The sequence below is a fragment of the Arvicanthis niloticus genome, chromosome 1 (genome assembly GCF_011762505.2).
Source record: "Arvicanthis niloticus isolate mArvNil1 chromosome 1, mArvNil1.pat.X, whole genome shotgun sequence".
Taxonomy (NCBI): Eukaryota; Metazoa; Chordata; class Mammalia; order Rodentia; family Muridae; genus Arvicanthis; species Arvicanthis niloticus.
Genome location: NC_047658.1, coordinates 154,184,013 through 154,198,525, shown reverse-complemented (window position 1 = coordinate 154,198,525; position 14,513 = coordinate 154,184,013). Strand labels below are relative to the sequence as shown.

General features: G+C 43.7%; 1 protein-coding gene across 5 annotated transcripts in view; it reads left to right on the top strand.

The window, feature by feature from the left end:
* Nucleotides 1-14,513, top strand: part of Cfap43 (cilia and flagella associated protein 43) — an 89,371-nt gene that overhangs the window by 26,943 nt on the left and 47,915 nt on the right. For all 5 annotated transcript variants that reach the window (XM_034496915.2, XM_076923964.1, XM_076923967.1 and 2 more), the window contains exons 9-12: nt 341-457; nt 6,056-6,136; nt 8,447-8,595; nt 13,927-14,030. In XM_034496915.2, the coding sequence (XP_034352806.1) occupies nt 341-457; nt 6,056-6,136; nt 8,447-8,595; nt 13,927-14,030 (451 nt within the window). The remainder of the gene's footprint in view (nt 1-340; nt 458-6,055; nt 6,137-8,446; nt 8,596-13,926; nt 14,031-14,513) is intronic.

Sequence of the window (14,513 nt, the reverse complement as noted above, 5' to 3'; positions counted from 1 at the left end):
CAGAGCCCAAGGTGGCTTCTCATTCGGAGTAAAAGCCCAAAACACCATGCTTTCAATGACCCTTCCCAGCATAGGTTCTGTAACCCATCCCTGGTCTCTCTCCCACACGAGTGTCTGCGTGTCTCTTGCTGTATCCGCTCATTTGTTGAGCCTTGCCCTCACTCAAATTAACAAATAAGATTTATACATTTTAAGGTCCTCTAGGACTTTGTTTAAGTCTGTGGTTTCCCTTCACCGGGTCCCAAACAGTGTGTTGCACACAGTGGCCACTAAACAAGTATTTGTTGACTTAATGACATATGTAATAAATATGTTTTCTTTCCTTGTGTGGCCTTTTTAGGGGTCTGTTTATATCTACAAGTTTGGCGCAGAGCCAGTTCTCGATAAAGTGCTGGATGCCTGTGATGGGAAAGTCCAGACCGTCAGCTTTATCACACCTGGAAACAAATACTTCCTGGTAAGAGACAGTGTACTGGGTGGGACACAATGGGATTCAAGTTGTATTTCAAGATTTAAATTCCCATCCATATGTAATTGGGTATCTTTGGACCAACCCTTTGAAAAGCCAAATTTTTCAAAATCACCTTCAAAGAAAGAGATATTCTGAAAGGCCTATATCAAAGAAGATGGATTGATAATAACACTCCAAAAAAACGGGAATTCCAGGCCCCAAAATGGGAGTTCCAGGCCCAGATGGGTTATCTGGTGAATTCTATTAAACATTTAAGGGAAAAAAATAATACCAATTTTCCACAATACCATTTTAAAGTCAGAAGCAGAAGGAATCCTTCCCAGCTCCTTCTCTGATGCTTTTCTCTGAGCTAAGCCAGAGGAAACACAAGAAAAGGAAACTACAGATCAGCATCTCCCCTGACGCAGACACAACACCCTCCATTGAACACTAGCATTGCATAAGAACAATTACATGCCTTAACCTAGCTCGATTTATTTCGGGTATGCAATACTGAAACTGATTCTCCATTAACCAGTCAATTGATGTAATCCATCATAATACAACTCAACAACATCTGTTACCTGCTTCTAATAAAAATACTCCAAAAACAGAACAGAGCTGCTCACCATAGTAGGAATATCTCTACAAAATGCCTAATTCCTCATCAATATCGCTCTGCTATTCTGAGCTCATACAGTAACTTGGTTTTTGTGTTTGTTTGTTTGTTTGTTGTAAAAGGTATGCAGATTGGAGAGAAATAAAACAACCTCTGTTCTCTGGTGACAAAATTGCCATCATAAAAAAAAAAAATTACAATCAAATACGCCCCTAGCGTTGGGGTGACCATGGCAAAGGTGTAGGACAAATGGTTAGAACACAAAACAATAAATTGTTTTCTTACGTTACCAGTAGTGAGCAATTATAATTTCAAATTAAAAATGCAACACTGCTTCCAGTCGCACCAATGAACCAAACTAGGTATACATCTAACCAAAGAGAAGGGGGTGCTCCATAGGAAAAGCCACAAACCCAGAGAAGTAACTAAAACGTTTATCTCTCCCCCAAAAGTCTTTATTGACCCAATTACATGTTAAGTCACAAAATATTCCACTTTTCTTTCAAGATGAGGTTTCTATCTGTAGACGAGGCTGGCCTTGAACTCTGATATCTGCCTGCCTCTGCTTCCAAGTGCAGGTATTAAAGGCTGGCTCAATATTAGCCAAAAACTTCTGCTTGCTTCCAGGGCTGGTTCTTTCACTGCATTTTTCCAACCAAGTGTAGACCAAATCATAGCTGATGGCCCCTTCATTAGTTACATGGCCCTTAAAAAAAAATGAAAGAAATCTAAGTACTTGGTCAGCAATGCTATAACGGCCCAGAGGCATCTTTAATCCCTCCCCCCACTTTTTAAAAAAGATTTATTTATTTATCTTATGTATGTGAGTACACTGTCTTCAGACACACTAGAAGAGGGCATCAGACCCCATTACAGGTGGTTGTGAGCCACCATGTGGTTGCTGGGAATTGAACTCAGGACACCTCTGAAAGAGCAGTCAGTGCTCTTAACTGCTGAGCCAACTCTCCAGCACCTTTAATCCTTAAGTGATCCCATTTTACAAAGAGCCCCGGCATGTTTGAGTGAGGCCCCATGCTCAGTACTACTAAGGCCATCTTCAGTACACTCTTCCTCCTTCATGACCTCTAAGACCAGCATCAATGTCCAATGGGAAAGGGAACCAGACGGCTAAAACAATTACCTTAATCTATGGCAAGCTGTCACCCTGATTGCTGGATAACAAGCTACAGTTTTGTTAACATGTCACCTCTCCCGAAACTGAGTTACAGACTTAGGCTAAGTCCAGCCAAAATATCAGTGTTATTTTGGGGGAAAAAAAATTGAATATAAAATTTGCATGGCAACACAAAACCAATCAATATTCTATGGAAGGAGACATCAGTGAGATATTGAGAAATAAATACAGTCGAGCTGATGCTATAGTAATGAAAGACTGGTGTTGGTGAGAGAATAAAATAATAGATAAATGTAATAGAGAACAGAGGCCACAGATAAACCCACAGGAATATAATCAAATGATCTTTGGGGGTTTTAAGCTTTCTTTTGAGAAAGGGTCTTGCTGAGCTGCCCAACCTGGCCTTGAACTTACAGACTTCATTCCTCCACTCCCCAAATTGCTGGAATTCTAGGTAAGTGCTACTGCTGTGTCTAGCACAGTAAACTGACATGTGACAAAGTAGCAAGGACAATTCAGTGAAAGTACTATCTTCTTTTCATCAAATGGTGCTGACATAAGTAATTCCTGCAGGCGTGTGACTTTCCACATGCACACCCACCATGACAGGCACAGACTCACGCATACACACACAAATAGAAGCTAAATATTTTGAACCTGGATGCAAACCGTATACATTCCAAAAAAAAATCAAAACTGATTGTAGACAAATGTAAAAACAAACTTATAAGGTTATGAAAAGATGAAGATAAAAATCCAAGTTATCTTAGGCTTAATGGCAAAGTCTTTAACTCCAATACCAAATACAACCTGCAGAGAGGAATACATCAGTGGGATGCATTTGACTGGAACCTCTGCTCTGTGAAAAGCCTCCAGAGTAGCAAGCCCTAGGCATATCCTCTGCTAAGAGAAGAAAAAGGCAAACTGCAGACATCTCTGCAGGAGGTGTAGCTGACAAAGGACAGGGGACCCAGATCTGCAGAAAGCATGTGGGGATTCAAGAATAAGAAAGTGAAAAGGCTGGGAGGTGGTGGCGCACGCCTTTAATCCCAGCACTTGGGAGGCAGAGAGAGGTGGATTTCTGAGTTCAAGGCCAGCCTGCTCTACAGAGTGAGTTCCAGGACAGCCAGGACTAACACAGAGAAACCCTGTCTCAAAGAAAAGAAAGAAAGAAAGAAAGAAAGAAAGAAAGAAAGAAAGAAAGAAAGAAAGAAAGAAAGAAAGAAAGAAAGTGAGTGAACAATCTCATTCATAAATAAGGGTGGGGGGGAGTAGGGAGTATGAATAAACTCCACACAAAGAAGGCATATGGATAGAAAATAAGTATATAAAAAGATGCTGTAAACATCTGTCCTTAGAAAACTGTGACAATGAGATGCCACTGGCTTTCAGAATGTCTCAGGTCTAAAGTGCTGGCAGTGACAGCATGAAGCACTCCTTTGTTAAACAGAGGTACAGCCAATTTGAAAGATGGTTTGTCAGCTTCTTTTGAAACCAAACAGGCACCATATGTTCCGCAGTGAACGCAGAGCCTGAGACCATGGCTCAGTCATGCAGCGTGCCCTTGCTCAGTAATAAAAAAGAAATAAAGCAGTCAGGCCACAACAGGCCTGGGACGGATCGTAAATGCATGGTGCTAAGTGACAGAAGCCAGTGTGGAAAAGCCTTCATGCTGTGTGGATCTAACAGAATATTCTGGAATAGGCAAAGCCATGGAGCCAGTAAAACAGATGAGTGGTTGTCAGGGGTCTGGGGAGAGAGGCAGGAACAGACAAGAGGAGATTTTTAAGGCAGAGAAACTGTGCGCGTGTGTCGTTACAAACTCATCAAAATGCTCAGAATGAGCGCAACACAAAGATTGAAGGAGTCCTGATGTACAGACTTTAGCCAGTAGCTGTATCACTGTGGACTTAGATGCTGTAGCCCGTGTCTAGAGCTGCTGCAAGCTGCTAACAGTGGAGAACTGTGGGAGGTGGGGGGTTTGGGGGGGGGCACGTCTACTGTACTTTCTGCTCCAAAACCTCTATAGTCCTAAAAATGTTCTAAAAGTAAAATGATTTTAAAATAGCAATATATAATTTCCTGTCTCTAGGTTTCATCATTATCATTGGGCGATAAGCCCATGGAATTTCTAGGGGCTTTTTCTTTGAAGTATGACTGTGGGGAGTGTTTATTTTTGCGGGTGTGGGTGTTTTTCCTGCATGTATGATTGTGCACACCTATGTGCCTGGTGCATACAGAAGCCAAAGAGTGGATCAGATCCCTTAGAACTGGAGTGCGGAGAGTTGTAAACTGCCCTGTGGATGCTGGGAATCAAGCCTTAGTTCTCCAGAAGAGCAGACGGTGCTCTGAACCACTGGGCCGTATGCATGTCTCCTCTCTCACTTCACTGCTCTTAACCTAGTTATTACATTATTTAAATCCTATTCAAGATAATTCGTTTTATTTCTTAGTTTTTTGGTTGTGTGTTATGTGTTTGGTATTGTTTTTGTTTTTGTTTTGTTTTTGAGACAGGGTTTCCTCTGTAGCCCTGGCTGTCCTGGAACTTGCTCTGTAGACCAGGCTGGCCTTAAACTCATAAAGATCTTTCTCTGCCTCCCAAATGCTGGGATTAAAGGAATGTGCTACCACTGCCTGACTAGGTTTTACATCTTTATTATTTATTATGCATTTAGTTGTTTCAACCCGAGCTGCCCCAAGCTTGGGGGCCAAAATGTTGAGAACCGCTCTGTCAATGTTGGAACCCACACTGCCAAAAGCCTTGGGGGCTAACTTGTTAGAGCCCGCACTGCCCCCAAGCTGCTCCAGTCCACGGGTCGGGGTTCAGCAAGAGAGAGAGTGTGAGGATGGACTCGAAGAATGGAGACCAGAAGAGTGTGATTCAATCCTGTTTATTCTTCAGTCTCTCTTCTTAGTCCAAGTCCCAAGTCGTGAGTTCCTATTCCCTAGTTCCTAGTCCCTAGTGCCTCCAAGTTCCAACTTCCAAGTTCTAGTCTCGAGTCTCATCCAAGTACAAGTGTCTAATCCTAGTTGCCTGTCTGAAGTCTCAAGCACCTACTCCAAGTGCCTAATACTTAATAATTTCTTCTGTCTGCCTCTCGACTGCCTTTTATATGTCTCACTTCTAAGCCACACCTTTAAGTCACGCCCTTACGTATTATCTCTAAATCACTTCGTTAAGTCACGCCCTTAAGTCTCGGCTCTAAATCACAGCTTTAAGTCTCACACACCCAAGGGAAGATCCTGGGTATCTAAAGCAAGATGTTATCAGAGTGTGCTCAGCTGTTATAGGCTATTGTAAACAAGTCTCTTATCAGGGTATATGGCTCAAGATGGCTGCAAGGATGATAGCCACCTTCTGTCGGCTCCCCACATTTAGTGTGTGTGTGTGTGTGTGTGTGTGTGTGTGTGTGTGTGTGAGAGAGAGGGGGGGGTTAACTTGGGGGAGTTGGTTGAGGTCGTCAGGCTTGGTAGCAAGTACCTTTTCCCACTGACTGTATCTATACTTTGTAGCCCTGACTGGCAGGGAACTCAGCATATAGACCAGGTTGGCTTCAGACTCACAGTGAACTCTGCCTCCTACATGCTAAAGATCATTGTTTAAAAAAAAACACAGAAGGTTTATCAAACTCAGGTATGATAGTTTGTGCCTGTAACCCTAGTACAAGTAATCCTGCCACAGTGTAATCCTTCAGAAAATAAGAGTCAGTGTTGAATGCATAAATGACTAATAACCTATAGAAACAGTGTAGCTTTTTCTTGACCCCCAGGTGAGCATGCTAGCCGATCAGCACCCACTCCCATGGCAGAGTCTAACCATCCATTCAGTGTACCTGTCTTCCTCCTACAGACGCTCACAAGTTCGGGGGAAGTTTCCATTTTATCTTTAGAAGACGGTACTTGTACAGGCAGGATTTTCCTGAGGACTCAGGTAAGTGTGCCCGAGAAATCCACGCTTAAAATATCTCTGCTCGCCTTTCAGCGTTCACATCCAGCAGTTTTTGGAAATCCTCCCTACTGTGCTGGTTCACATACAGAGGCAGAATTTAATAAGTCCTGATCTAGTCATACCAACCTGGCATGGTGCTAAGCTCATGTCACGGTACCAGAGAAGGGAACCAGAGGTCTCAAAGAGTGTCTCCTAATGGAGTGATCCTCGTGAATATGAGGACAGTCGGTGCTACTCAACAAAAGCTCAGCCCTGAAAGAGGCTAAAATTCATTCATCCCTCTGAGCCCTAAAAATAACGGAACGGGGGCTTCTCAGTGGGTATCCAAGGCTTTCATAGAAGGATGACATCTGGGTGCTAGCTGGCAAACACCCATGACATCTTTCTCAATATGTAATTGCCTCTGCATAATCCACAATACATTTTGCACAAAATAATGTAAAAAAAAATTTTTTTTTGTAAAGACCTAAATAGTAATAGTGCTGGACTTTTTTTTTTCCTTTGCATCTCAGATGGTGGAGAAATTACAGTCCTTCTCTCCTACAAATTAAAACTCTCAATCATAAAATACTTGTATACCAATTATACAAAGCATGATACAAAGCAAGTACCATGCCATATAATATAACAAGCTACAAAATATAAATGGGACCTCCCCGAAAAGTAACAATATAAAGTCTTGTCTAAAAGGCCACAAAATATATAACACCACATAATCTGTATGACAAAGGCTTGTATGTATCAATTTCTATTAGAATTTCTAGAACTAAAGAGGCATCACATACCCATTAGATTTATCTGAGATCAGGTCTCTGAAAACAAGAGGCAAGTGTGTAACAAAACCCTTAGGGGGCTGTATAACCAGGACTTAACCTATTCCCCTTGGACAAGGCCAGATACAGCCACTGCCTGGAGGTCTGGGCCAGCCTTCCCTGAGCTCCAAACCAGGCTTGATACATGGTTGTGGTCCAGCCTGTGCTTGTAGACTCATGAGTCTTTCTTTATGGGAGATCCCACTGCACTATGGTGAAATGATCATTGGACAGACCCAGTGATGCTGAGGGCAAATATCTCTGCCCCAGCTGTAGGTGCTCCCTGTGAACACTGGAGGCGCTGTTATCAAGGAAGTCAACCCAACACCACCATGACTAGACACCCGCATTGCTACAGCTTCACTTGATGTCACCTGTAAGATGACATAAGCCTCGCTTAGCTACTGCTACTTAAAGTAGCTCACTATAGCTCTAGAGAGGAGAATTTTAATTGATGATTGGGGAAACAACACACACACACACATACACACACACACACACACACTCTACAGAGGTCCCGTAAAGGCTTCAATTAATATGTAACAATAAAAGCCCATTGACGGGAGCTGGGAGAAGGTGTGGTGGGTAAAAGCCAGCTGTGTAGACATAAGACCAGAGTTTGAATCTCCAGCACCTCCATAAATGCTGTGCATGTATGACGGCTTCCTGTGATCCCAGCATGTGCGAGGCAGAAACAGGCCTTGGTGGCACATGCTGGCTGGCTGGACCTGCTGAGCCAACAAGCTCTGGGTTCAAGCAAGAGACCCTGACTCAGTATATAAGGTGGAGAGCCATCAAGGAAGGTAGCTGATGACCATCTTTGGCCTACACAGGCACACACCCACATGTATCTAGACCTAATACACGCATGCGCACACACAGCACCCACAAACACATACAGAAAAAGCCCACTTGGTTATGAGAAGCTCTGTTCTGAGAGTCAGATGCTCATCAAAACCCTGTTACTCACCAGCCTAACTCTTCCCTTTTCCATCTGTGCCCTCACAACAAGACAGGTGTCCATCCTTTCTCTCGTTTTCTTTCTCAACCAGCAATAAAAATGTTCTTGGGGTTTCATCTGAGTCCAATTCTGCATCCGTTTGTATCTAGGACTTAGAATCTATAATCAGAACCCTGTGTTTCCCCGTGACACTAATGCTTAGTTTTCTTAAATGTCCCTTTAGACTCTGTCATTCTGGTTTAAGCATAAAAAAATACAATGTAGAGATTCCTGTGGTTGCTTCTGCAACTGGTCAGATTCAGGGATGTTGACTTTCTGCGCAGAAATATGGACCAAAGCAAGCGTGCAGGCTTTTCAAAACTTCTAAGCGTTTGAGGTAGGGTGGGCGTGGGCTGAGGATAAGATTAAAGGTCTGGAACATTCTAAGAGCAAGCTCTGTAGCCCTGAGCCACAGGCCCAGCCCGGTAGGTTTCTTGTATATGGAGCAACATTTATTCTCTGGGGTTTATTCTTAAACAGGCAACAGCGCTGGCATGCTGCCCTTCTTCCCTGTCGGCTGCCGTGGGGACAGTGGATGGCTATGTATACTTCCTGAACCTCATTGACGCGGAGTCCCCTCAGTTGATCCACCAGGCCTACCTCTCCCAGTCACCAGTGAAGACACTCAAGTAAGCATCACCTACACTAGCCACGCTATCATCAGACCTGCCTGTAGGGGCGCAAGTGAAACACCTTTGCTTTTCAGCTCTACACATTTCACTGGGTTCAGCATTCAAAAAAGTAAGAAGGCAGGTGTGGGGGCAGAGGGGGAAGTCCCTCGCACACAGTGCCCTCCCAGGAGCAGCCTATTACCAATTTCCAATGTCCCTTTTCAAAGACATTCTTATCCACAAATAAACAAAACAACCAGTATTTTTGTTCGCTTGCATGGCCTTCAAATACTGAGAGCAGGCTGGAGTGTGCTCTTGTGTGAGGGTGCAGTGAAGCATGTGAAGGCCAGAGGTCAATCTTTGGTGTGTGTGTTTCCTAGGTTGCCATCCACCTTGGTTTGGGGGTGTTTTGTTTTGTTTAGGGGGTGTCTCTCACTGGGCCTGGAACTCGCCGATTGGGCTAGGCGGTTGGCTGGTGATGGCGAGAGATCTTGTCTCCATCTCCCCAGCCCCGGGACCACAGTACACGTGCCGCTGTGGTTTTTTGTTTTGTTTTGTTTTTCCGGGCAGGTTCCGGGGCTCAAACTCAGGTTCTCATGCTTGAGGGGAAAAGACCTTTATCAACTGAGCTAGCGCCCCAGCCCCACGGAGAATGTTAAGCCTCTGTGCTAGAGGTGGGCCTCGTTTTCTGAATGGTGGTAAAATACCCATTATATACACATTTCATCTTTTTTTTTCCCAAACAGTACATTGATGGACATTTAAATTATCTCGAGTCCTTGAAACAATATTCTCAAAGATATTTTTACTACTACTTTGAACATTATTATACAGAGTGATGAGTTTCGTGGCCATTTTCACGATTTCTTCTCATTCACCATCACCACCTCCCGCCCCACCCCGTGCTCCGCCCCACCCCATGCTCTCCCTCGTACTTCGTACTCTGCTCTGGCTCTGTCGCTCCTACCCTTCCCATTCCACCCCTCAACCCCCCTCCTGCGCAGTGCTCCCGGCCACCTCGTGTTCCCCTGGCTCGGTGCCCCTCCTCTCATGCTCCTGTTTCCCCATTCCCTGTTTGCTGCCCCTTAAGATACACTTTCTGCTTTCACTTTTCATTTTCCTCTGTATTTCTGCTCCTCTCCTTAAGATCTCTCTTCCCAACACACACACACACACACACACACACACACACACACACCACACACACACACAACACACACACACAACACACACACACACACACACACACACACACACACAACACACACACACACACACACACACCACACACACATCTAGAGATAAAATATGCAGTATTGTGAGCCAGATGCTGGTAGCCTGCACCTTTAATCCCACTACTCTGGAGGCAGAGGCCAGCCTGGTCTACAGGGTGACTTCCAGGACAGCCAAGGCTATGCAGAAAAACTCTTGTCTCAAAAAAAAACCAAACCAAACCAAACAAACAAACAAGCAAACAAAAAACAAACAAAAAGAAACAGACAGAGAAGAAAGCAAAGCAGTATTTGTCTTTTTGAGTCTGGCCTATTTAGTTTACCATGAGAGTTTCCAGTTCCAACCATTTTCTTAAAGATGTCATGATTTCATTTTTCTTTACAATTTTTTCTCTCTTCCTCTTTTTCCTCTTACTGAAAATAGTCTTTTTCAAACAATATATTCCTATTATGGTTTCCCCACCCCCAACTCCTTTAAGAACTTCCTGCCTCCTTCCTTTCGGAATCCACTCCCATTCTGATGCTGGTTAGAAAAACAAACAGCCATCTAAAAAAATAATAAAATAAGATAAAACAAAAAGAAATCAGAACTGGGCAAAACAAATAGAAGAGCCAAGAAGAAACACAAGAGCTACATAGAGACAGAGAGATACACATTCACACACAGAGGAATCCAATAAAAACACAGAAGCCAAAGCCATAAAACATGTACAAAGGACCGGCAATGCAAAATAAAAGAATAAAGAATTTTTTAAAAATGCCCTGACTAAACGTTAAGAGACATAAAACCCCTAAAGATGCCATTAAATTCTTTTTGTGTTGGTCATGTACTTCTGGACACGGATTCTGCCCTTAGAGTAGTTTGTATCCCCAGCGAGTTATTAATTTGCAAGTAATTACCGATTTGGAGATTGCTTCTGGGTTAGGGAGGGGTCACATGTCCACTTACCTCAGCACTGGGACCCCGTTTGGCACCGACCCATGCTGGCCCTGTGCATGCTGCCATAGTCTCTGTGAGTTTGTGTGTGTGTCCGCCCTGCTATGTTTAGAAGTAGTCCTGGCTGTCCTGGAACTAACTCTGTAGACCAGGCTGGCCTCGAACTCAGAAATCTGCCTGCCTCTGCCTCCCAAGTGCTGGGATTAAAGGCGTGTGCCACCACCGCCCAGCTTCCCTCTGGCATTTCCAATCCTTCCATTTCCTTTTCCCCAGGGTTCCCTGAGTCCTAAGGGGAGGGACTTTACGAAGATGCCGCACGCAAGTCTGATTGAGTGTTCCGTGGTCTCTCACTCTCTGCACACTGCCCAAACACTCCGCATTTCCCCTGTACTGCAGGAGGAAGCTTCTCTTGTAGTGACTGAGCAAGACACTATGAGGAGAGCGGAATGTCATCAGGAGTCACCTTGCGACCACGTTTCTTTAGCACGACAGTAATATACGGGCTTCCCAAAGCCCCTGACCTATCTAGTCTCAAGTGTTTGGCCACAGATGGGTTCCATCTAATGAAATGGGTCTTAAATCTAGTCAGATATTGGTTGGTTACCCCCACACGCTTTGTGCTTCTGCTACATTGGTGTATCTTGCAGGCAGGTCACCATTGTAGATCAAAGGCTTGCTCAGCCGGCTCTCTTGTGCAACCGGGGACCACCTGCCCAGGGCTAGCACCACCCACAGTGGGCTTACCCTTCACCAACACTCAAGTAAGTCATTGATCAAGAAAATGCCCCCGCAGACTTGGCTACAGGCCAATGTGATGCTGTCATTTTCTCAATTGAATTTTTCTGTTTTTGTGTGTCAAGTTGACCAAGCAAGTAAACAAACAAAACCTTAGCCTACAGAATCCTTACAGGAATCTGGATGAGGATCACTCATGGGGAGCAGAAATGATTCAAAGACAACTGCACCACCATAGCCCACACAAGTGCGGGACAGCTCACAAAAGGCTGAAAACCGGAAGCACACTGCGCAGCTAGTAGAAAGCTCAACGGATTGCAGGGTGTACTTCGCAGGTTGCTTAGCTGGGCTCCACCTCTCCTGGGCTCCGCCTCTCCTGGGCTCCCCCTCTCCTGGGCTCCGCCTCTTCCAGACACCCAGATTGCACTGTTCTAAGCATCTCAGTTGGACTCTTCCCTTCAGGCTGCCAGGACAGGGCTGAGCCTCCTGTGGAGAGCTCAGCTTGTGTGAATGTGTCTCTCAGCAGGCCTTACTGCCTGTATTGGCTTTGGGAGAGACAGTACACAACACTAGTCCCGCCAATCCATGAACTGAAACTCTTTCCATTTTCTGGTGTCTTCAACTTCTTTCCCAGAGGATAAAGTTTCCATTGCAGAGATCTTTCACCTCTGGTTAGGTTTATTCTTACTTTTTTTTTTCTTTTTTCTTTTTTTTTTCTTTTTTTTTTTTTTTGTTGGTTTGTTTGTTTTAATCTGTTGTGAATGGGATATTTTTCCAAATTTCTTTTTTTTTAACCCTATTTTTATGGATATACATAAAAGCTACTGGATTTTGTATGTAGATTTTATATTGCTACTTAGCTACTTTGAGTATTACCTACTCAAAGATTTTCTGATGAGGTCTGTAGGATTTTTTCAGTATCATGTAACTTACAAATAAGGATGTTTTGATTTCCTCCTTTCCTATCTGTATCCCTTTTCTTTCATCCCCTTGTCTTATTGTCCGAAGACGTTTGGCATCTTATTAAATAGAGTGGAGGGAGTTGGTACTCCTTTTGTTTTCTCCGTATTTTAGTAGACATACTCTGTTTGTTCCGTCTTTGTTGGGTACAGAAATGTTCCTGAAATTCCTTGGAATTTTAGTACTTTTATTGAAAAGGGACATTAAATTTTGTCAAAGCCTTTTCTACGTCCATAGAGGTGATTATGTGATTTCTATCTGTAAGTCTATGTGTATGTTGTTTTGCATTTATTATGTTGCAGACATTGAACATACATTGTATCTCTGAGATGAAACCAATGTATTCATGATGTTTAAACTGTCCCTGCTGATCTCTGTGGCCTCCAGCACCTTGGGGAAGCAGGAGTGACTCTCTCTCTCATGTCCCCTGCTCTTCTGTACTGTGTCTTTTTGTGGGCCGCCTCTTCCCCAGACCTTTTTCTTTTCCTGTGGTTCCTGTTGTTCCATTCTTTGCTATTTTGAGAACAATGCAGAAGTGTTTCACTAAGTTCCTTTTCTCTTTCCATGTGGCAGTCATAAGCTACTGAAATACGACACGATCGCTAGCCGATCTGCCAGTATATTTTACTGTTACGGAGTCCGCTTAAATCCAAGATAATTTAAACAAACCCCAGGTCAATGTAGATGACAAAAATTTATTGTGATCAAGCCCCTACTGATGGATCAGGGCCACAGAACAGACTTGGGGGCTGAACTGCAACAACGAGCCAGAATATATTAGAATATTTAAGCTTGCAAATCATAAATACCTGGGCCAAGTTATTGTTGCATTTTTCCCACCCAATCAGGATAGGAGTTCGTTTCTGGGCCTGGGAACATGGATGTAATGGAACCCTGCCCACAAAATGGAGAAGCTCTGAGACGGCTGGACTCACACAACTGTCTTCCTTACATTATTACAACTAAATAGCTGGGGGGGTTTTTTCTGAGCATTTTTTGATTGGCTGGCTGTTGGTCTGGGTGGTTTGTGATTGGCTGGCTATTGGCCTGGGCAGTTTTTGATTGGCTGGCCGTTGGCTTTTGTTGTGTTTTGTTTTAGTGCTTAGGACTCTACCACTGGGCTATATCTCCAACCCTCCTGTGGCTTCTTCGAGTATGTTTTTGTAAATGAAATTTGGGATAGCGCTGGCTCAGAGGGGAATGACTACATCAATATGTAGATGTCCGCTTTAATAAGGTCAGAGAATATTTTACAGTGACAAACGATAGGGCTGGGGGTATAGCCTAACGGTAGATGGCCTACTTTGGGTGCACAGGGCACCCAGTTCCATCCCAGCAGTACAACATAAGTGAGTCCATAAATAAATGCCACTCACGGCAGAGTGGCTGGTTTTGAATGTGCGTCTGTGGTCGCGCAACAAGCTCGCTCACCACCGAGCTGATAAAACGAAGCATAATGGACACCTTGGCGTTCTTCTCTTCCAGTTACGACCAGCGAGGAATCTTTCTGTTAGTCGGTACAGAAGAAGGAAACATCTTTGTCATCGATTCCAGACCCTCAAAATCATTTCAGATTTTTGGATTCACTGGTATGATGCAGAATGTTTAGGGTTTTTTGGTTTGGTTTGGTTTGGTTTGGTTTGGTTTGGTTTGGTTTGGTTTTTTCAAGACAGGATTTCTCTGTATAGCCCTGGCTATCCTGGAACTCACTTTGTAGACCAGGCTGGCCTCGAACGGCCTCGAACTCAGAAATCCATCTGCCTCTGCCTCCCAAGTGCTGGGATTAAAGGCGTGCACCACCACTACCTGGCTAATGTTTGTGAGTTTAAAATTTAGACCACTTTACGCCAAGTAATTGGAAGTTACATTTTTGAATTATATCAAAACAATTATGTATGTTATGTTATATTTTCCTGAAAAATGAAATTTTAAATAGAAGTTAAGTTCCTATATTATATTTAGAGAAATCGAGAGTATTAGAGTTGTCTAGCATGTAACTGATGCTAAAGAACCATACTTTGTATCAACTACTGAATTGGTGAAAGGTTTGAACATTTGGATATTACAAGGGA